This window comes from Apostichopus japonicus, chromosome 13 (genome assembly GCF_037975245.1).
Source record: "Apostichopus japonicus isolate 1M-3 chromosome 13, ASM3797524v1, whole genome shotgun sequence".
In the NCBI taxonomy this organism is placed as follows: domain Eukaryota; kingdom Metazoa; phylum Echinodermata; class Holothuroidea; order Aspidochirotida; family Stichopodidae; genus Apostichopus; species Apostichopus japonicus.
In genome coordinates this window covers 21,373,053-21,396,583 of record NC_092573.1, presented here as the reverse complement: position 1 = coordinate 21,396,583, position 23,531 = coordinate 21,373,053, and the positions used below count along the sequence as shown (strand labels likewise).

Genomic DNA, 23,531 nt, shown 5'->3' with positions numbered 1-23,531 from the left:
GAATTTGTTCCCCAGGGTCCAACCTGGCTCACAACCACTCGTTAGATTTGGTATACAAATATTGTTTTTTTTTTTTACAATGTTGATTTCGAATGATTAATTTCCCCACTTGAGAATATCACACATGGCAAATGTGAATTCATGTCGCAAACACAACCACATGCCAGAGATATATTGATACATGGAGGATTTCTTAGACATTTCCAGAATCGTGGGAAATGTTTGTCTTACTTTGAGACTAAACTTCCACGATTCTCCTCCTTCGTCTCCAACGAACCCTTCGGGGTCACTTTCCCAAAGCTGCATATCCTACAAACAAAAAAACAAAAAAAGGAGAGAGATTGTCTATCTAGAGTCACAGACTTTCCAAAATGCAATCATACAAAACATACCAAAATATCCAGTAGCTTCTGTCACTCTTTGGATTCGGTAAAGCTTTTTAATTTTTTTTTTAACCAATGTTACAGTTTTCTCATACTCCCATTCATCTTACTCCCATCAATCATGGTAAAATTTTGTTACAGAGTGCACAAGGCAGGTTGGCCAACCCTGGGAGAGGTATATATACCAATTATAGACCACTTTGTAGCTATCGTAAATCCTGAACGTGAGGGAAAGATAATTAATTATTACAAAAACACTGACTGATCACAGTTTCATCACTAGTCTGGACTCAATTTAAGTCTGGTACGTACATTCTATTGCCTACATCACACCTACATCACACCTCCCCGTGGTTCACAAATTTGACCTCGATTGACCCCATGTAAACAACCTATGACAACAAGTAAGTTCATAAATGCTGAAACCCAGTATGTCAGCAATATCGAAGATTGGAATTCAATTGGAGGTTGCTGGTGAAATAACAGATACAGTTTTAGATACGATGTGACCACGCTCGTCGCAACCTCTTACCTCTTCTGTGAGAAGGAAATAGTGTGACAGCAGGAACTTCGCCATCTCAGTTAGAACGTCATTGGTGAAGAATCCACTGGTTGTCTGAAAGAAAGGCAAGGAAAGGTTGAGGATAAGTGTGGTGGCAGAAATTTTGCGAATATCCAAGTGACCAAATACTCTGCGACAAAAGTGTTTCATTGTGTCCAACAAACTGAACGAACTACTGCTAGTTTATCGTTGCAATATTTTAAGGGAATTTCAGGTTGTCAAAAAGACAATTTTTGAAATTTTCTTTCGATATTAGCTTGCCAAATAGTTGCTCGTCCAAATGAGAGATCGGACAAACCCCTCCCAGAATATTCTTCTCTTTGCTCACCTTTTCAGCCTCCATTGCTGCTGCTTGTTTGCTGTCTTCCATCGCCCTGGTTATCTTGTAAGAATTACATTTGATGATTTTCTTGATCAGACTCATGCACTGCACGGTGAATCGTTCGAACAGGAGCACCCTCCCGTGGTCCGTGAAGAGGAAGTTGGTAGTGAACTCGAGGACGTGCTTGATGAAACCGTTGTAAGGCACTGGGAAGGTCTCTTGGCTCTCAAGAAGCTGGGGAGGGGGGGGGGGAGGGAGAATAAAAGACCAGTATTAAAAGGACATTCAGTGAAGAACCAAGACAAACAAATTCAAGGTGGCCACAGGTTACTTGTCTCCAATTGAGAAGTCTTTCAAAAAATTGTTGAAACCTGATCTCAATATCTTGTTCTCACCCCTAGGCATAACACGTTACAATGCAATACATTATACATTTAGCCCTCCACCGGTATATATTTTTTTGAGTTTTCTAACAAATTTGTCTTCCTTTAACAAACACACTTCTACTAGTTATGTTATACAAGGAGGCCTGTCTTCATAATCCTTACCATTTTGCCCAGGATGATGATATTTTTCTCCACCTTCTCTTTGATATGACTGGCATTCTGGAAGGAATTTCCTGCAAGCAAATCAATAAAACACCCCATCATTTGAAAATTGTTGGAGATAACACTAAATTGAGTCACCAAACAAAAGAACTTATGAGAAGGACTGCGGGAGTTTGTCCTGGTTTTGCTCGGGGATATTTACCAATTGATTTATCGGATGCCAAAAATCAAACCAATTCTGTTGTACTTTTCATACTGCCAAACCATGCAGAATATCCAGAAAATGCTGCAGAGGTTTTCAATTTCTGATAGCTCAACTGGAGAGCTCTAACCACAGAGTCACATGCAAGAGGAATGACTTGTGTCTGATGTCCAAGCTAAACGTAAGTGACAGCAGGGGAATGAATGCTACATCGTTATTTGATACAAAGTAACGTACAGAATTCCATAGTTTTGTCAGTTTGGCCTAGGATATGGCTGTATTCATTTGTAAGGAACAGTCTTAACAATTATGAAATTGAAAATTTAGAAAGCCATTTGTGATATATGCCATTACAAACTTTAAATATATTCTACACTTCAGACAATATTTCAAATGCATTGGCCAAAAGGTTTGACAGAAGGAAAGGAAACTTAAGAGAATATTCATATTATGATGAATATTCATTTTCCAACAGCCAATCAGAAGGTAGCAATGAAAAAAAAGCATGTAAACTTGACTTTTCATCAAATATTCCACTAAAAGGAACTTCTCTGTGAAAACTAGTTTACAGCACCACTTTAACCCACACATTTGTTACAAAATAGCATATTTCTACAGTTCTAAGTATATCAAATCTCTCGAAATTGAACCAGTTCTGTACTAACTAATGAACAAGTGCTGTTCTGAGATATATCAACAGAGTGCTCACTTCTAACAATTTGCATGTTTTTGGGGAAGGAAAAGTTTCCTTTTTCAGATGTTTCTAGCAGAGATTGGAGCCCTAGGCACAACCTCACATTACCATTAAAAGTTGAGTTAACACAATAAATAATTTTTTTACAGAAATTGAATAATAATAATTAGAAAATGATTGCAACAGGTTATCTTCAAGAAGCATATTTAAACCCTCCATAGGGTATATACAGTATGAACAAATGTTCAAAGGTTAACTGATACTTATGATTTGAAACTACCCTTTGTCAGTTAAGCTTATAATTTCAAACCTATCCTGTTGTACTTTTCATACTGCCAAATCATGCAAAATATCCTAGAAATGCTGCAGAGGTTTTCAATTTCTTAATTATTATTAATTAGCTTAACTGGAGAGCTCTACTTGTGTCTGCTGTCCAAGGTCAACGCAAGTGACAGCAGGGGAATGAATGCTACATCGTTATTTGATACAAAGTAACAAACAGAATTCTATAGTTTTGTTAGTTTGGCCTAGGATATGGCTGTATTCATTTGTAAGGAACAATTATGAAATTTGAAAATTTAGAAAGCCATTTGTGATATATGCCATTACAAACTTTAATTATATTCTACACTTCAGACAATATTTCAGATGCATTGGCCAAAAAGTTTGACAGAAGGTACAAAAACTTAACAGTGCAGTCCCGTCTGACAACATGTTACAATGCAGTAGTAACATACTGGAATAAAATTTAACTTGACATTTTTTTAGCTCCAAAATGGTATAGAATCAGGCCCAAGTAGTGTTCTACTGTTATATTCTAAGCCAGCAATATGCTTATTTATACTAAGAAGATCCAAATAACTAAGAATATCCAAGATAACTAGGAAGATCCACAAGACCTACAAGAGCTTCTCCAAGAATACAGACCTAGCAGAGTGCTTCATTCAAGCATACAACATATGTTATCTGTTCCTACTGTTCGCACTTCCACCTATGGGGAACGTTGCTTTGCTAGATCAGCTCCACCGCTCTGGAACAGTCTCCCCTTACATCTGAAGACAATCCAGCATGTGTCAACTTCCCAGAAAGAACTCAAGACGTTCTTATTCATGAATGCGTATCCATTTGTTTGATAACTGTTGTGTCCATTTTGGGTTCTTTGCTCCTGCAACGCTTCTGAGCAGTTTTTATTAACTGGATAAAGATGCTTTACAAATTCTTATATTATTATTATTATTATCCAACACTAAGAAGATCCAACACAGATGACTTACTTATATCTAGCAGAGACCTCAGTCTGTCGAATGTCAACTTCAAAACCATCTGTGTGGGGATTAAAAGAAGAAAGCGATGCAATCAAACAAACCTGTGTGGTTTGTTGGAGAGGTCTTAAATTTTAAGCGATCCGTAAACACAAAAAAACATTTGAAGCAGTGGAAACTTATTAACGCTGTTATTGACAGGATAGGAGTTAGGACAACAATGTTATTTACACCTTTAGATTACTTTTAAACTAACATGTCATATTTGAAACTGAAACATTGAAGACTTCAAGTTAAGGATGCAGGTCCTTTTAAGATTCTATTGAAGGTTTTAGCAATTAATATGACTGAATCCAAGACAGGATCATACATGAGAACATGTATGCAAACATATCTGAAATTTTGCTGCAATCATGTCAAGTGAAAGGTTTTAAAAAATTCTTAAGGACCAAAAAAAAATATATAATATATATATATATATATATATATATATATATATATACTATACTATATGCTGCCTGGATAGATGTATAAGCTGCCTGGATAGATGTAACAGAAACAATACAATGAAGGTTAATATTCCTTCTGTACAAATGCGGGCTACTCTCAAAGCTGCATAATAGAGACCCGGGTACGGAAAGAACATTAAACTTGAAAACGGAGATGAATTTTGTAATTGATCGGGCAGAACACTTGGCAAGGTACTATAGAAATACATACATATCAGTGTATGAAACATATGACCACTACAAGTTAGACCTGTGATGCATGATCAAAGGACTATTACTATTCTGCTGATTGGCAAACTTACGACAGCATCAGGCACTTGGTCCGGAGCGGGAATTCCATAGATGAGCTGTTTACGTAAAACTGTGAGATTGAATGAAATACTACAGAAATGTTTCAAGAATCATTTCCATAGTTGAGCTGCTTATGTAAAACTGCAAGATTGAAAGCAATACCCACAGAAATGTTTCATGAATCTATCCGGCAAAACGTGTGCCATTGGGCTTTAAATGGAATGCATTAATAATTGTAAATTGTAATACCTGCCTTCCTTTTGCTTCCTTTGGGCTGGCACTGAAGGGGGGGGGGAGGGGTTAGATGTTTTGGAATGTTCACTACAAGGAGTCTGGTAGATAGTGCCTACTTGAGTATTGGGTAGTAGTGACTATTTTAACTATGATTTTATGTTCTTTTATGCATCTAACTGTTTAAGAATCCTTTGTTTTGTTATGACTCTTTTACCTCTCAAGGAGAAGTTATATAGAGTAAAATAAACTGAAACTAGATGGAAAAGGGCACAAATTGAACACATGAAGTAAGGTTCATTATATCTGTACTACTTTGTATTCAAGACTTGTGTCATTCTTGATATACATGTAATACAATGAGATGCATTAATTTTACTTTGAAAACAAAATGATGCAATAACTAGTCACATCACAGAAGAACAACATACACAACTGGTCGTAGAAAGTATAAGTTTCAATATTGGTGCAGAATGATGCAGTCATATTAAATTAAATTTAATGCTGTTGCATTAAAAACTGAATACAATCGTTTACAGTATATATCACAAATTGATTGGATATAAAAACAATTAAAATTCATGTTATATCCCCTTTAAAGTATATCCCAAATGTCATCTGTGTAGTCTTAATTCTGACACCATTGTTTGCTAAAACTGATTAAACCAGCAAAATGTTCACAAACTTGATCATATCAGCATAAGAACATATCTTTAAGATTACATCAGAGAAGGGCAGTAAAATATATCGATGAACTATTAAAGTAAATCATAGTCCAACTTTTGAGAATTTGCAACTATTTCGCTGATTCTGGTGGCATCGACAAGATAAACGACATCGCAATGCATTTTCCCACTTATCTGAGATCTACAACCTTTGAGATGAAATAATAGATGAGAATTGCTACATCATCTGAAGTCAAACCCTGAACTCTGCTGACACTATTATGCAATGCATTGCTACAGTATGACATGAAATTGATGAGAAAGTTTGTCAAATCCAATAAAACAATGCATCATTAATATAGATCAAGTTTAAAACAGTTGAGGAAAATACTCACTTTTAAGGGTGAGAATGCTCAACTCGAGGGCTTCGAGCATGTTTGTCACATCCTGCTGGCCAGCATGTTGGAAGAATACCTCTGTGTGGTGGTTCCAAAGGTTGTATATAAATCCAAATATTCCACTAGTCAGCTAAAAGAGATGATTTAATTAATTTAAAGGAGAAATAAATATGCAACTATTAGTATGGCAGCAATATAATTGAATGCAAAAACAATGTGCCAGAGGAACTAGCTAGGTATATACTTGGTAATTTGATTTCATAGAGTAGAGATTCTCAACAGGCTGTTCTTGGGTCAAATTTTGGCCCACCAAAGTTTTCAATTAAGCTCAGGTACAAATATTGCCCTCATAATCTTACACTTATAGGATGTGTAGGCCCATATGGCCTTAGGTTCGAGCAGCAAACATGTCTATATTATAATTCTATACATAGCTACTGTATTTTGGTATATATGGTGAAATTTTGATTTTCTCTCACACTATCCTCCAACCAATATTTCTCTCTAGTCCTATAAGTTAAGAGAAACTTAACTCAGCATGATTGGATAAAATACTGTGCTGTATGTACCTCTTGGAACAGTTTTCTGTCAGTGGCCAATCTCTTTGCTGCCAAAGTTTTGGTAACATGATGTAATGTGAGTAAGGCCCTCTGTTGGGCAAGCTTGTCAGGTGTCTTGACAGCCTCTAGTAACGTGGGTATTAATCCCGGCCAATTCCTTGGGCAGTCCAGACGGGCCACTTTGCCGATTAAGACAGCTAGTTGTGTTGCAATTGGAGCCACTGGTTCATTGAAATTCCCCAACAGTTGTGCCCGTATGGACTCCCTTTCTTCATCTGACATAGCACTGGAAATTGAATAATAAACAAGGGTTACAAGGCCCATTAAAACAGAGGCCATCTGCATAGACTATCACAGCCAGCTTAGGCAGAGACATATATATCAGAGCTTCACACAGGATCACAACACTAAAACTTGTAAACGATATTACACCCATTTGAGTTTCCTCCAGAGATGAAACATTGAAAATATCCTTATGATGATTTGCAGGACTTTATAAAGATATAGGCTAAGAAGGTTATCAAGTCACTATAGACATAGTACTGTAGATATTTGGTTGTGAGGTGAGAGTAAAGTAAGCAGCTATGCAAAGTGGCTTAGACTTTAAGAGAGCATAATTTCTTATCACATGTAACTTCAGGCTTGGTTTAAAGTACCAGGGTTAGTAGAAAATGCTGTTTTCCATTATTTACTGCTTAATCGTCCAATCCCCACCCCACCCCCTTTCCCCACCAGAGATAAAAAAGAAGTAAAAAAGGGGGAATATGATCCCAAACAGTCCTAGATATCAGCAAAGAGAACTCACTTTGGAGCAGTCCTTCTCCAGTATCTGTCGATGCCATTTTTGAAGTAAAGAACTGCCAACCATCTCACATTGACATCAATGCTGTGGTTAGAAAAAATGGCCTGTAGTATGGAATAAAATCCTGGTTGTGTCTCCCATTCCTTTAACTGTTGTTCAGCTGGTTTTAGAACTGAGGTATCCTGGCTGGTTGCCCTGTTTAAGACTTCCAGGACTACTTCACAGGCATTCGGTGAATTCATGCCTTTTGAGCAATTAAAGGGAAATGGGAATTGTAATGTAAGTTCATTAGGCCTAAAATTCCTTAGGTATAGGCTAAATAAATGTAGATCAGACCTTTGCTAGATATTAAAGTTAGCTACCACCACGGACACCTCTGACGCTACGTTATGACTTAACCAAGGCTGATGCTATACAACATGTATTGTTTAAGAGTTATCAAAGCCAAAAGTTTCTCAGCCATGTCAACCTGTTTGACCCCAAAATAGGGAGAATAACATTTTTGAGGGCCAAAAAATAGGGAGAACAAGGGGAAAATATGGAGGTTGGTAATTTTCAACTAAAATGATATAAATACTCCTAAATAAATAGTCAATACAGTGAGAGAATCATCCAATCAGTGTTTCTTGTTGTAGTTTACAGCAGCTCACTATCCTTTCTCCAGGGTTTCTTTAGTAGGCTTTCATTTGAAAACGGGAACAGTGGACTCTGGGTACTGTAACTTCATGGCTAATATGCTAGATAAGAGTCCCATCAAGCTTGAGACTTGACTAACTCTCTGTCTTGTTCTTGCGAACTACACTGAATAGCCTTTCCTGTTCAGCTTTACTGTAGTGTGGGGAATTACTAATAATTACTAAACATAGGCCTAGGCCTAGGACTAACTGTTGGCTATTTTCAGAAATGTCGCAAGTGATGAAACATTAAAAAACCGGGAGAATAGAATATGAAAGCGGGAGATTCGGGTAAAAACCGGGAGTCTCCCGGTAAAACCGTGAGAGTTGACGGGTCTTGTCAGTGATGCTACAGGTAACGTTACTGTGACTTGTTATGCGCCTATGTGAGGCCTAAGCTCTATTAAGTGTACGGTAGGATACGCACAACAAATAGGTTCTTAATTTTACACGATATCAATAACATTATAAAGTGATCCACACATCGGAGAGAAGACAACCAGTCCTACGCAATGGATATGACATGAAGGGGTTAAGATAGACCCTTAGGTAAACTTTCCCACAAAATCGCACTTACTATTACAGCCTATTTGACTTTGTATTCTTCTACGCAATGTGATTGTGTTTTCAGCAGTAATGATACATGAACGTCGCCATTTTGTGTTTCGCAATTTGTTTCAATATTTTTGAACTTGCTAAAAGTCGCCTCCAATCTCCGAACGTTAAGACGTATGAGGATATTTTAGAGCTATCTCTACAGTCCGATTGACCAGTGGCATTGCCAAGGGGGGGGGGAGGGGGACGGGGGCCTGGAGTCACTTGTCCTCCCAAAAAATCGTGTCCCCAGGTGCCCCCCCCCCCAAATGCGAGTTGTAGTGTTAAAAAAAATACTCAAACAAAAACTTTTTTTACAAAGGACGAAACGTATTATAGCCTATGTTCATCAGTTAAACTTCTTACCGACCATCACTATAACCAGTTGTTTTCTCACTAACAAGTAACAAGGCCCCGGCGTGAACCGCTAGTGCTAAAACTTCACTACTACCCTGATGTTCTAAATTTTCAACACTCTTCTTCACGTTGTAAATCTCCCCAAACCCTCCTGAGATGGAGGGGCTGAAGTATGCTTCCGCCCCAAATATTAAGGCAGAAAATATATTTCTGTTCACTCATAATGTCACCAAATTGCATCTTATGACATTTAATTAATTAAAAACATTATCAAAGCACAAGGGTAATTAATTTCCATCTTTTTGTATAACTTTTTGATCCGCCTCAATTAAAAACATAAATATCGGACAAACTATAAGCCTGAAAAATCTTGAACACAAAGTTAAGTCAAGTTACAAAATATAGAACCAGATTATAATAAAAGTAAGTAAAAAGTAAAGTAATAAAAATTTCTCCCTTTCAACCTTGAATTATCCAACAAAATGTAACAATCAAAACTATGGAAGCGTAGAGGTGACATTGCATTGAAGACTTGCACTTAATAAAACTTTTAAACCGTCAAAATTCTGAAATTTGGCTTTTTACACACTTATTTACAACTATTCAAGACGCTAAAATTCTGAAAATTGCCGTTTTCACACTTAGTAGGCTACAAATTTTCAAACACGTCGAAATTCTGAAAATTGCAGGTTTGCACATTTAGTACAACTCGTAAAACTTCAAAATTCTGAAAATTGCCGTTCAGTGCACTTTGTGAAAGCTAGTCAAAAGGTATACTTTTGGAAATTGTGAGTTTTTCACACTTAATGCTCAGCTCGAACATCAAGCCGTGTCCGCAGTCATTAGATGTACACTGAGATATGATATTCTTGGACAACTTTAACCCAACCAAATTATGACGGAAAAACCACGGTCGGTCGAGGTCTTGGTAATTTTTAGCCGTCACGACCGGAAAATGAACCTCGAAATAGGCGAAACTTTCTATTGTGTGGCTACCAAATTTAAAGAGGTTATAGTCCGTTAGTCAGGGCATCGCCTTGGTTATGTTTAATTGGCAACATATATAGGCTCATATAGCTGTATAGGCTAGGGTCATGGATGTATGCCCTGATACTTCATTAGGGTCACCCAACGTCATTATTCAGTAATGCTTCACATAGTATAGTATAGTATAGTATAGTATAGTATAGTATAGTATAGTAAAGTATAGTATAGTATAGTAAAGTATAGCATAGCATAGCATAGTATAGTATAGTATAGTATAGTATAGTATAGTATAGTATAGTATAGTATATTATAGTATAGTATAGTATAGTATAGTATAGTATAGTATAGTATAGTATAGTATAGTATGTCTTATTTTACTTTCTTATTCCCAACGCAGATTTTAAGAAGCACATTAGAGTGAACAGCATCATTTGCCAAGTAAAGGAAATACCTGCTTTCAATTGGTTTGATGAGGTTTGTTGAATCGATAGCCAACTGTTATCTGGATCGGGATGTGAAAAGAGGATTTATCGATAGTCACTAAATTCATTGTACTACTAGCTTTGCCTAGGCTATTTATTTGCAAACAGTGAAGAATTATACATCAATTCACATTTATACTACTGGAAATAAATTAATCTAGTCATCATGACTCAAACAGAAATATTATGCAGGGGCGGATCCAGGGGGGGGGGCCCGGGGGGCCCGGGCCCCCCCTTTTTGAAAATCCTGATTTTTTTTTTTTTTTTTTTTTTTTTTTTTTTTTTTTTTTACCGCGTTCGAGGGAAAGGGCCCCATGCGTGATCAGTGGCGTAGCTACGGGGGGCCTGAAATTGCAGACATGAGATCCATATTTTCAGGCTAGGTACATGCTGCTTAGAATACTCGGGAAGTGCCGTTTCCGGCCATCTGGGGGTTTGTAAAGCCAAAAATTTTCTTGTTCCGCGCCAACCGATGATGGCGCTCCGCTTAGATAGTCTTACGTTCAGGCGCGGCTGGACCAGTCAGACCCCCCCCCCCTGTCACAAATCCTGCATCAGCCCCTGATATGTCATTGAATATTCCACAAAACAACTTTTTATGTCCACGAAACTGTCGAAAAACATGATTTTCACTACTGGTAGAGATATAAAATATTGGGAATTCTGAATTTCCTGCAAACATGCGGCTGTGCCTGTTCAATACTCACTACTGTATCGCCTTAAAAAATGATGAGTGGAAATAGTTTCTCCAGGACCGTATCGTATCGTGGGTATCGAGTGCGTCTGATATACGAACGTACGTAGTAGTACGTACGTACGTACGCCTATGATGATATGCACTGTACTGTACTGATAAAAACATAGGTGAATTTCACTCCATGGGAGTGATCACTGAGCACATTCCGGTATAAGAGTGAATTTCCACTCCATTGGAGTAAATCTTAACTCCTAATAGAGTTATATTCACTCATATTGGAGTGAGGGTTAACTCCAATAGAGTTAAATTTCACTCTAAATTTGAAGTGCGCCGAGTGATCACTCCAATGGAATGAAATCCACTCATTTGTTTTTAGAGTGTTGCTAGATATATGAAGAAGAAATTTACATACCAATACATGTTATCGGTCATCGATTGGCACAAAAAGCCAGATTCTGATGACAGCTGCCTCAAGAAACCCAATAAATGGCCTAATAAGCACCGAGCCACCAATGTGGACCATTACCGAAACATCGATGCGTGTTAGTCTTCCACCCCCTTCCTCTAATGCTATTTAAGTCCACATGTGGGCATATCCTGCAAATCTACCGGTAGCCCACAGGGGTTTGAGTTGGGAGAAAGGCCTTGACAGCTTGAAACGACAAATGATGCCAACTTCCCTCAAGTTATAAGTCTGGCTGAGTTGGCAAGGCCAGTCAGCATGAAAGAGAAAAAACTTTTTTGCATTTCTGTCACCAAAGTTGCACATCTTTTTGGTTGCTATTTTGCCTCACAGGTGCCATCTCCTGCGATCTGGGGGTGCTGAAATCTCAAATTTTCTCTGTACGCTCCGCGCCAACCAAGGTGGCGCTCCGCTTAGATAGTAAACTCCGCCCCCCACAAGAAAGAACAGCCCCCCATGGCCCCCCACTCAAAAAATCCTAGCTACGCCACTGTGCGTGTAATTTTTTGTAAAATAAATTTGCAAAAAGAGTACACCATCATTCTGATAAAGTGAAGGTGAGAGGGGCACTCTGACTGCATCAATAGTCTCCATCTGGAAGGGGGCATCCAAGATGAAATGGCCTGGAGTAGCCTGGTAAAAAGTAGTTTGCATCACCACCTACTCCCCAAAGACGTAAATCCCAGCTCATTGCTCGAAATTGCAAATATATGCCCGGCAAACCATGAATACATGATTTATTGGAAATAAATTTTACTCAAAACTTTCACGAAAAGTAGCACCAGATTGCACCGAGGACCTCCATATTTTGTGAAATTTTCCAAAGGGAAGGGGGGCACCCACTCCCCTTAGACCCCTCCCCCAGGACGACGATTAGGCATTTCCCATCTGGGCCCCCCCTTCGGCGAAATCCTGGATCCGCCACTGTTATGCATTCGTATGAAATTAAACTGTGTGAAATTACAAGTACGGTGTGTAATGTGTATTCTTTTCCTTTCATACAGCTTTACAGGGACATTGAACTTCCGAAAGAGGTATTTCTAAAATGCTTTGACGATTGTCCAAAAGAAAAATGCTACTCTGAAGTGCGCATAGTTTGATAGAAGATTTCTCATACGTGCTTACTGAATAGTGATGTACTGAAACACTCCCATCGTTAACGCTTTATAGTCTGGCAGAGGGTTCCATTTGATTCTTGCCCACTGCCCTCTAACTATCGTACGTACTAACGTTTATCACTGAGGGCAGATGGAAGGAAAATGACAGGAAGAATCCCTTACATTGCCTACGGTTTGTGTGAAATTCTACCAACGTTACATCAAGTAGAGAAAACAAGATAGCAATCAACCTAACACATAAAACAGAGCAAATGTGAACTTTCAAAACTTGCAACTGACATTAATCATATTATATACTTGACATATTTTATATATGGATTGATGGTGACCCGCATAAGTGATTGCACGTCAGCTTCTGGATTAAAAATTGTTTTAATGGTCACAGACAAGTAAATGTTCAATTTATACAAATATTCGATTTCACTTTGGAATCTTTGAAAGATTATTAATTGTAATTGACACAATGTTATCCCTAACAAATCATGTAACGAGATAACAATACATTCGACTTGCAATCGAAATTGACTTTCGATTTACTTATTTCTTTCTTCATTTCTTCACAAATTTTATAAAGCCTAACCTTTTCTCTCTTTTTTTCCAGCAAAAAAGTCACCTCACGCAAAGAAAAGGACATGTTTGCATGTAAGCATTAGTCATTTGTCAGGTTGTTGACGAAAAACCTGTCAAAGCTATTGTAAAGTGAAATGTAAACAAACTAAACTTGCTTCCTTATTTCAAATGTGAATCTATAACCAAAGCAGATAACAAAGTTTGACATTTGTTAAAAGAAACGATGCTAAGCCCAGCATGAGATGATTTGATCACGCAATTGGTAAATGTAAGTTTAAGAAGCCTGGACGACGAAGAATAAGAACGAAAACATGTAAGATTGGAGATAACCTACTCTACTTTATCCCTGTTTTTTATTTTATTTTTACTAGTTTACTGTGACTGAAAGTGGTAGCGATGTATATACGTTTGACATTTTCATTTCAAGCAAACAGAACCTGATTATATAGGACAGCGTCAACAGTCATTAACACGCCATGCGTTTTCTTCTTTCCCCCTTTTATGCTGTCGGGAGAAAATGGCAAACACATTGCAGATTGACAAATGACGTTTGCATATTGAGCGGAGAAATAGAACACACCATTATTAATATCGGTATTTGATGAAGGCAATGAGTCACATTTTGTTTAATGTGTCACACATAGGCCTATATATAAGTGTATTTGTATGCATCTATGACACATACGGACGTACCACTTTAGATATCGAAGGACTACTACAAATAATTAAATCAATCACAAAGATGGGAATCGTTGACAAAATAATAAAGTTTATACACATATATATATATATATATATATATATATACATATATATATATATATATATATATATATATATATATATATATATATACATATATACATATATATATATATATTTATATATATATATATATATATATATATATATATATATATATATTTATATATATATATATATATATATATATATATATATATATATATATATATATATCTGTGGAGATCCATTATTGTTATAGTATTGTTTACGGTTTTACCCTTATATTTTCATATCTCTTGTAAATTAGATTAAATCCACCTGCATTTGTTTAAATATATACCGTACATACGATATATACTGAAATTATTAATAACATATTTTAGATATTTATTAAAGAGATAACAGGAATATGTTTTCCATTTTGTAGCACATGGAATTAATTTGAACTCGCAAACAACAATCCTTTTTTCTTCTTCTACATTTGATTAATTGACAATGAAATTTACCCATCGATTCTGATTCCAGTCTAATCGTTTGAAATTACTACTAATGAAACTGACCTAAATAAAATAAAAACAGACAAACGTGATCATTTAGGTGCATGTCTATTCATTACAAGCGATCAGTTTGGCTTACAGTAGAATGTGTCTAGATTTAAAGATAGCCTTCATGACATATTGATGACGTCATAGACAGCAACAAGTTTACGCCTAATCAAATGTAAGAGTGATTGTGCCGATATGATCAATTGCGTTTTTTTTTCTGTTCTGATATTTGTCACGAAGAATGAATGGGAGGGAAACCTGGGAATAGATCGCCCTACACAATGCTATATATATTTATACTCGAAGATAGACGTATACAACTCATGTTTCGTGAGTTATTTCATATACTATATAGATTCACTAAATGTATGTATGTATGTATGTATTTTAGATCCTCCTGCAAGCAGGAACTCGCGAAGAAGCCTCATTGGCTTATCAAAGCCGCAAGCTGACCGAAGTCAGTCTCTTAGATTCATATTTAACGTCCATGGTTATGAATTGTCAATTGTCAACAACTCTGTAACTGGACGACATACATTAATCTTGGAGTGACGCGAACTGGGGACATTATGATTGGAAGGCACCGGCGTTAACCACTGAGCTATCACTCCTAAATGTCGGATTTGGGTATATGAATAATTAAGCTATCGGCACACAGGATAATAATGAGCACATGGAGAGAACTCAGTACGTGATACATACATATACCATGTGTGTGAGTGCCTGTTTAGTTTGTGTGCTGGGTTAATGGTGAAAAAATTCAGTGACATTCATAAAGGGCTTCAGGCCACAAAAAGTGGGGTGGGGTCGGTCAAAATGTATAAGGTTTCTCCCACTAAAAAACGAGGGGAATATTAATCACCATCCTTCCCCAAATTCCACTCTCCACATTGACCCATATATGCTTCCATTGGAGTAATTTCATGATGAGGTCGCCTGTTTATATGTGAAAAATTGCAATACATAATTGTTTGCGAATGATACAACGAGCTACAATTTTGACGAATTGTTAAATAAAATTTTCCACGCAATCGAATAAATGTCATTCTTATCAGTATTCAATCTCACTAGATTGAACTTGAAGAGCCGATTATCCTCTTGTTGGCGAAAGATGTTATACTTTCACCCAAGACGTCAAATACACCGCTTGTCACAATTTGTCACTCGAGGCCCCAGCGCTCACGGTTGGATCACCCGGAGTCAGTATTAATTGATACTCCAGTCCGGTCCCTGGTCTGGGAAGCAAAATCGGAATGGTGCAATAAATTAGGATATGTTTTATAGCTTGATCAATTGTATTGGGAATCCATGAATATTTACTCCTTAGACCTAGAGGTCCGAAGATGACACATGTGATACATAAGGCACCTACATAGAAGATGCGTATAATATATTCGCGGAACTGCTCATGAAGATAGAATCCATTGCTGCATTAATTGTAATACTTTATTTCGGAAGGTTTTGGTTTTTTCTAGTGCCTTTCCTTCCGTGTTAATTGTTTAATCCTAAACGGTCTTCTTGTATGCTATGTCATATTCACTTTAGAAAGCCAATCTACAAAAATTATTCCACATCACGCATTGGTAAAGTACAACCAAAATCAAGGTTCAATATTTTTCTTTCCTGATTTATCTGTTTCTGTTATCGTACTGGTTTTGGTGAGCTACCATGCATGTACTATTAACTTCAAACAAGTCATATGTCAAGTACCATTACAGTTATTATTGATAAAAACTAGAGATTCCTCCCTTATGTATATGCTCATGAATAAAATAATTGCAGGCTTCTTTAATAACAAATTCTCTAGAGAAAACAAAAACGATGGAGCAAATTTTCGTTCAGATAGAAAAATAGAAGGAGTATACAGGATTATGAAAAAGGTAACAGAAAGTTCAGCAGTGTCACCATACTTTAGAAATGATTTTCGAAGGGTAAATATTATGTTAAGAGGAGAGTAGTTGGGCGGGAACGCTGGGTGTATATGGCCTATGTGGAAAACTATCAAAATTTTGACAGGAGCTTATTTTCAAATTTATATATACAACTAATTCATGCATTAAAAAATAAATCGCTTTTATTTAACCATACACCATTTTAATCTGTACTTTATTTCATTGCTAACGAGATTAAGTAATAAAGGTTTCTGAATGAGTTGAATTTGTTAGAGAGAGAGAGAGAGGGGGGGGGGCGATCCTTTAAGTTTTACTTTTCAAAAAATGACAAACATTTTTAATATCAGCATAAAAACGCTATAAAAATTAGGTTCAAGAAATGTTTCTCTTGGCAATTTTCTTGTCTATTTGCTGGTTCCATCTAAGATCGATTTTTTCTTCTTAACAAGGCACCTGTTGAAGAAAAAAACTGTTAAATTCTATCTTGCGGGAAACGCTTTGATGTCATTAACCCTAACGTATGAAATGAACTAACCCCTCGAGGGATTAATAGTCTTGTATTTGAAGCGATTCCCTTAGAACTGATGAAGGCAAAGAACTATAGCTAATTACATGAGGGAGTAATTTCATCCTTTCAACCGGAAAATCTGGGTTGATGATCAAGTTTACATGCCAAGCTTTCCTTTATACTGCTGTCATTATAGACCGAAAGACCAGAGAGGTCGTCAGTTGATCTCACATGCACACACAGACATGTGATATTGACTTGTTTTAAAGTAAATTATATAGTTGAAACGAGCCGATTATTGAGGAACGTATTCCTCACTTTAAATAACTCGTTTGTTGTTCCATAAGAAGTAACCCCAACCATGATGTTGGCAATGTCATAGAAGAAAATAAAATAATCGCGATGAACAATTATCATAAAAAAGTTAGAAAATTCTTAATTTGGATACAACACAGTCAGGGGAGCAACCACGAACACGTCTGAAGGAGTCGGGTGGAGGGGGCAAATCTACCCTTATACCCCGTCCCCTGGACGATATAACATCATAGTCCCCCACCGGTACAGGGGGAACATACAATCAGCGTCCATAGCCTAATGGTTAGGGTGTCCGCATATAAAGCGGGAGGCCCGGGTTCGAATCCCGGTGGAGGCTGGAAGTTTTTTCACTGTTCTTGATTTTCCAACTCATTACGATTTCAATTATATATATATATATACATATTTATAGGCCTAAATATATATATATATATACATATTTATAGGCCTAAATATATATATATATATATAATTTATAATTCGATGCTATTTGATATTAAACTCATATAACAATGTAATTCATAAACTACACTAGTGAAGTTTCATTTCAAATTCCAGTTCAATATCCAGTCTTGCGCTAGGATGATTTATTTTATTCAAGCTATCTATCTGGTTGTTTCATATAATTGGTGGGAAGAGAAAGAAAGAGGAGGGCACAAAAAATAGGAGAAATAGGACAGAGATATATATCAAGGACGCGCTTCTTTTCACCTTCTCCCCACGCCCCCACCCCCCTCCGTCCATCCCCTCCTCTACACCCCCCCCCCCTTATAATGTATTCCATCTTCATATTTCTCCACTTATATTGACGATTATAATTTTATATACTAACTTTAAGCCAAATAAATCTGCTATAAGAATGCTGTAGAAACCTGCACTTCATGTTATTATTTATAGTATAATTCATGAAATTTGTCGTTCAGTCTAACATTCTGTGAATGTTAAACATCAATTGCCACACCACTAAGTCACTATACGTCTATTGAGATCAAAGTCATTGCCAAAACTGAAATGTTATATGTTACAAACACAGCAGAAAGGAAACCGTATATGAGTTGCCAAAGATCTATAAATAAATCATATTGATCTGACTGTAATGAGAGACTAATTCAATAATAACAGCTGTATTGTTTTACTACGAGGTGTTAACATTACATTTAACTGCCAAAAAATGTAGTTATGACTGTGATTTATGTATATAAGAGAAGGTGTATCAGATATTTGTATGGTAAGTAGATAGCACGTGCATGTGAAAGACAGGCTGTCTCAAATAAGAGCATGAAGGTATTGCTATAGTCAATAGAAATTCAACTCACAAACACGCGAATGTATAATGCAATTAGAACCAATTTCAAAACAAAATCAAAGAAAAAGTATGAAATTATATATGACAAAATATTCACAGTTTGAAACTCTCGTCAACGATAACAGGCTAGGTATACGGGAATACAAATGCCAAAAGAAAAGGAAAAAAATCTGAAATATTATGCAAGGTTGAGAATCATCCTGAATTTCGTACATTCTTAGCAAAAACGTGACATCTATCGTTTGCATAGATGTCACGTGACAGCAATACATGTCTTTAATAATAGATACTCTGGTTATTTGCTTCAATCTTTCAAATCTTCCAATTCGATAAAGAAAAGCAAATACAAAAAAAGAAAGAAAGAAAATGTATCATATTCTCGTGAAATACCGTGAATATTATGATTGCCTATTTCGATTTAATTACATATTGACAGAAGGTCAAATTAAAACTTGCAAAACTTGATACACAGTATAATGTCATGAACAATTAAATGATTCAGACACGATCGTGCATGTCTACTTCTTCTTCTTCTTATATTGCTCTGTTATTAGACTTTTTTTTTCACTTTTCAGTTTGACAACCGTATAATTCTATAACAATAATTGTTATTTTCATGTCATTCCGTTTCATCGTAAATCGTCGAATACGATATGCCATTGGAGACGAATGTCACAAATTGTCACGTTTACAAGCAATGTGGATGTGCATTGTAAGGAGACCTGTGACAAATCCTGTTTATAGTTGGTTTGTACTTTGGTGTTATTTAGGATGGGTTACTTCAATACTTCTCAACTGAGACCATTTACGCGGGTGGGAAACATGCTATTCTGTTAACGCTTTTGTTGTAGCAGTCTATGAATAATTTAAGTCCGTTCTTAACAACCCCGTCCGCGCGCGCCCCTTCCATTTCAAGTTAATATAAATTACGGTTTTGAAAAAAATATATTACTTGACATGCCGGGTGGACAATGTTAGTTTCAAATCTCTCAGAGAAATACGTTAATATTTCAATTAAGGAGTGTCTCCATATGTAGTACTTATAAGTAAATTGCTCCCAAACTCCTCACTCGCAAGATATATTATTTTAATAAGACTGCCCTATATCAAATTAAAGGAATGCGGAGAAAAATCCTTGACCATTTAATAAGGCATGTTTACAATATACACTCTGAGTCTTTCTATCGCCTTCTATTGATTGTTGTACATAGTTTTGGTTATATTTTTTTCAATTCCACTGAGAATTCATTATACTCGTGGGTTTAGAATTCAACTTCATTTAAGTGACGAAATAGGAAAAAAAATTAGGCCAATTTTCTGGCAGAATGAACAAAGTAATGAAAAACTCTACTTTGGGATTTATTAAGGATTTTTTTTACCGGATGTCGACATCGGCTATTAAACTGACTAAATTTGACTTAGATGACCGAGTAGCCACAGGTCAGCTAGTGTTAAATACACTAATATAGCGAACGTGTTTTTGTTTTCATATGGCGGGAAAATGGGTCGATGGGTTCGGAGAATGACGTCATATTGAAAAGCAAGAATTTTATAGCTTTACATTTTTGTATTAAAATCAATATTAGGAGGAAGAAAAAGAAAGTATCCAGCAATATGGCTAAGTTATCTAAAATATTAACAAGTTATGAATCTGAAGTTTTGCATATATCTTGTGAACACAAATGTTGCCATGCCGTAATTTTATAAAATATCATGTAAACAGGTCGTCCAAAACTGTTCAAAAATGCTGATATACGTTGGATTGTGTTCTCAGAGGCGGATCGAGAATTTGACAAAGGAGGGTGGCGTGACTCTACAGTAGAGTGCAGTGTGGACTGTAGGGTCGACTTCCCGTGTAGCGGATCGGGGAGATCCTAAAAGCAATGTTGTGCTAATAACTACTTTTCGAAGTTTTGTGTGAGGTCGGCAAGGCAATATTTGTGTCACCACTGGTCTCTTTCAGAAAGTGAGAAGAGAAAACACGGAGGGCGGAGGGTAAGGGGGGGGGAGGGGATGAGGGGAGGGAAGGGTATAAGAAACGATTAGACTAGGATTGAGATGAAGTGTGTCTGTATACGCTATCGGCTGTAGCTTAAATATTCTAATGGTAAAACAATAGAACTGTTTATAAATAAAAACAAAACCATAAACTCAATTTCTTTGCGGCTCTTTCAAAGTTTGTTTATATATTTCTTCCCCAATCACCTCTCTGTTCATGCTTTGTTTACACAAGCAGATTTAACAAAATAAACGACGAACCAGAAAAGAGACACTACCAAACATCAAACAAGATCTTCAGATTAAGTATAACGAACATTCTGGTGACGTCATAATTAGACAACTGAGGCCAGTCATGCGTACACTATATGGCGAACTATAACTACGTAGAAGCTGTTGACTCTCGCCTACGGAGAATCATAGACATCGTGTTATATATCTGTGGAAATATGTGGAAGATTATTAAAAGCTCCCTCTGTTGAACTTCATCCACGGAACATTCGATTTTCCTTGTTGACATTGCAGGCATAACGGTTGGTTTTGATACACACTTTAATAATTTATACATTATAAAAAGTATACCGATGCAGGTTTTAGTTTTGAATTGCCAGTATTCGTGGGTGTAATTTATCCCGCTCATTTTACATGAACTAGATCTGCCAATCTGCAACAGGGTTAAAGCAAAGACAATCATAAATAAAATCACCCCTCAAGAATAGTAACAGGGGTAACCGTATATATGAAGCAAACGGTGAGAGATAATTTACATATATGCTAATGGTACAGGCAGTTACTAGCGGTAACGATATATCTTCAGAAGTAGAAATAATATTGCGCCAAAAGATAAGATAATGTTATAAGTTGATACTGATATAGTATCCCAGACGACAGTTTGCTACCTAAATATAGCTACGGTGTTAGTATGATCACTATGGTTACCAAGGTAATATGAGTATTGTCTCTATTCTTTACGGCATATATGATTTACCGTGTATTAACAGCTAAAATGACTTTAGTGAAAAAAAGTTAGTAGGTGTTCTTATCATATACAAGTTTCCGACAAAGTACTTTGCTCGAAAAATTCCCATAACAAAAAAATTATCTGACGTTGAAGAGGATCGAATTGCGCGAACCAATTTATGGATAGACATATACTTCTATAGGAAGAGGCTCTCATGCATGGAGGTGTTACCCTATATGCCCGAGTGACTTTGCTTGGTCAGTTATATTATATATCATTTTTCATCCATCAAGTTCATCGTTCATTTGTTCATTTCAAGGTCCACGTAAATTGAAAGAGTTGAATGTACTACCGATGTATGTATATATATATATATATATATATCAATGAAAATCTCAATGAGTTGGAAATCAAGAACAGGGAAAAAACTTCCAGCCTCCACCGGGATTCGAACCCAGGCGTCCTGCTCTGTACGCGGACACCCTAACCACTAGGCTGTGGACGCTGATTGTATGTCCAGAGGTTCGAAACCGGTAAGGAAGGTCGTAATTCCACTGTAGGCATTATATATATATTACATTTGATATGTGACCCTAGCCCGTGGGTGTGGGGGGAGGGTCGAATCGCGGGAGAGCTGATACATGTCTCATGTATTAGCGGGTAAGCCAAGTGTCTGTAGCATGAAGACGTAGAAAAGCCATTTACTGTTCATCAGGAGATAGTAGAGGCCGTCTGCAGCTTGTAATTAGTCAAAGGCATAGAGTGTGAGTAACATTTTCTGTGAAGAAATCATTTGAATGTGAAGAATTCATGTGAAATCATGCTTCAGCTCCCACACCTCCTCTACTGTTCATGGTGGTAATATTTTGGCAGAGATAAATCATATAATGAGTGACTACTGAATGATTTATGAAGATATCAGAAAGTATACCGAGGCTTAAAATCTTTCCGCTTATTACCTCTCCACAAAATGTTCTTTTTGAAATGTTTATGTGACATTCAATGGGGCTACAGATGTCTTCTTACCTGCTATAGCCCTTGAACGAATGAGCTATGTATTAATGTTTATGACACAAAACCCCCGTTCAAAGAATGTTTATACACCAGATAAATTGTACATGCTTTAAATACGTCCCTTTCGGTTGACCGTAGACGAAAATTTGAGTGAGTGACTGATTACGGTATACAACTAGAGATGTAGGTCTAAGGAAAAAGAGATTTTTAGCAGGAAAAACTTTCTCTGAGGTTTAGTAAGTTTTATTTATTGCAATTCACTTCTTGGTAATATTCTAGAAACTCGAAACTGAGTTTTGAGGAGACATGCGAGAAGAATCATCTTATATGAAACCACTTGATGGAAGTACGTACTATAAAGAATATATTATGTATATATGACTGAAATTTAAATTGAAGTCTGCTGAAGATTTTTCATGTCTTCCAGTTCCTCTTCTGTGTATACTAATGGACTCCCCATCCAATAATGTTTCGAGACAAGATCTACATTTCCTATAAATTTTCGCCGAATTAAGCTTTAATGCGTAATGCGTCACTGATGTAACTACACCGGAAGGCTTCGCAAACAAGGAAAAACGAGATTTTAACCGCCATGCATGTTCAGGATTTCGAAGAAAATCAAGAGGTACATTAAAACACGAATCACTCACACATACAAAGATAACGAAAAGTACAATATGTAATGCGATCTTTGAGCAAACATTCTTGAAGATTCCGTTCGCGTTTACCCATTTTCTTTCTTTATATTGAAATACATTTATATTTTACAAAAGCAATTTAGAGCATTGAACACGAAAAGGTCTTGAGTATGCAATCATTGAGGGTATGATTGAGAATTCTCGGTGGAAATGAACCATTTATAACCAGCAGGCAGACA

General features: G+C 36.6%; 1 protein-coding gene and 1 non-coding gene across 2 annotated transcripts in view; one reads left to right on the top strand and one right to left on the bottom strand.

Annotated features, from left to right (window-relative positions):
• The window catches only part of LOC139978463 (importin-11-like), a 40,833-nt gene extending 32,054 nt beyond the window's left edge, over positions 1-8,779 (bottom strand). The window contains exons 1-10 of the mRNA XM_071988718.1: positions 8,681-8,779; positions 7,433-7,673; positions 6,637-6,913; positions 6,065-6,197; positions 4,785-4,843; positions 3,986-4,034; positions 1,816-1,886; positions 1,274-1,501; positions 916-999; positions 232-309 (exon numbers count right to left, since the gene is read on the bottom strand). Coding sequence (XP_071844819.1) covers positions 232-309; positions 916-999; positions 1,274-1,501; positions 1,816-1,886; positions 3,986-4,034; positions 4,785-4,843; positions 6,065-6,197; positions 6,637-6,913; positions 7,433-7,671 — 1,218 coding nt within the window. The 5' untranslated portion in view covers positions 7,672-7,673; positions 8,681-8,779. The remainder of the gene's footprint in view (positions 1-231; positions 310-915; positions 1,000-1,273; positions 1,502-1,815; positions 1,887-3,985; positions 4,035-4,784; positions 4,844-6,064; positions 6,198-6,636; positions 6,914-7,432; positions 7,674-8,680) is intronic.
• Positions 8,780-17,640: 8,861 nt separating this feature from the next.
• Positions 17,641-17,712, top strand: Trnay-aua (transfer RNA tyrosine (anticodon AUA)). The gene has a single exon. It is a non-coding gene; the product is annotated as a tRNA-Tyr (tRNA).
• The last annotated feature ends 5,819 nt before the right edge of the window (positions 17,713-23,531 follow it).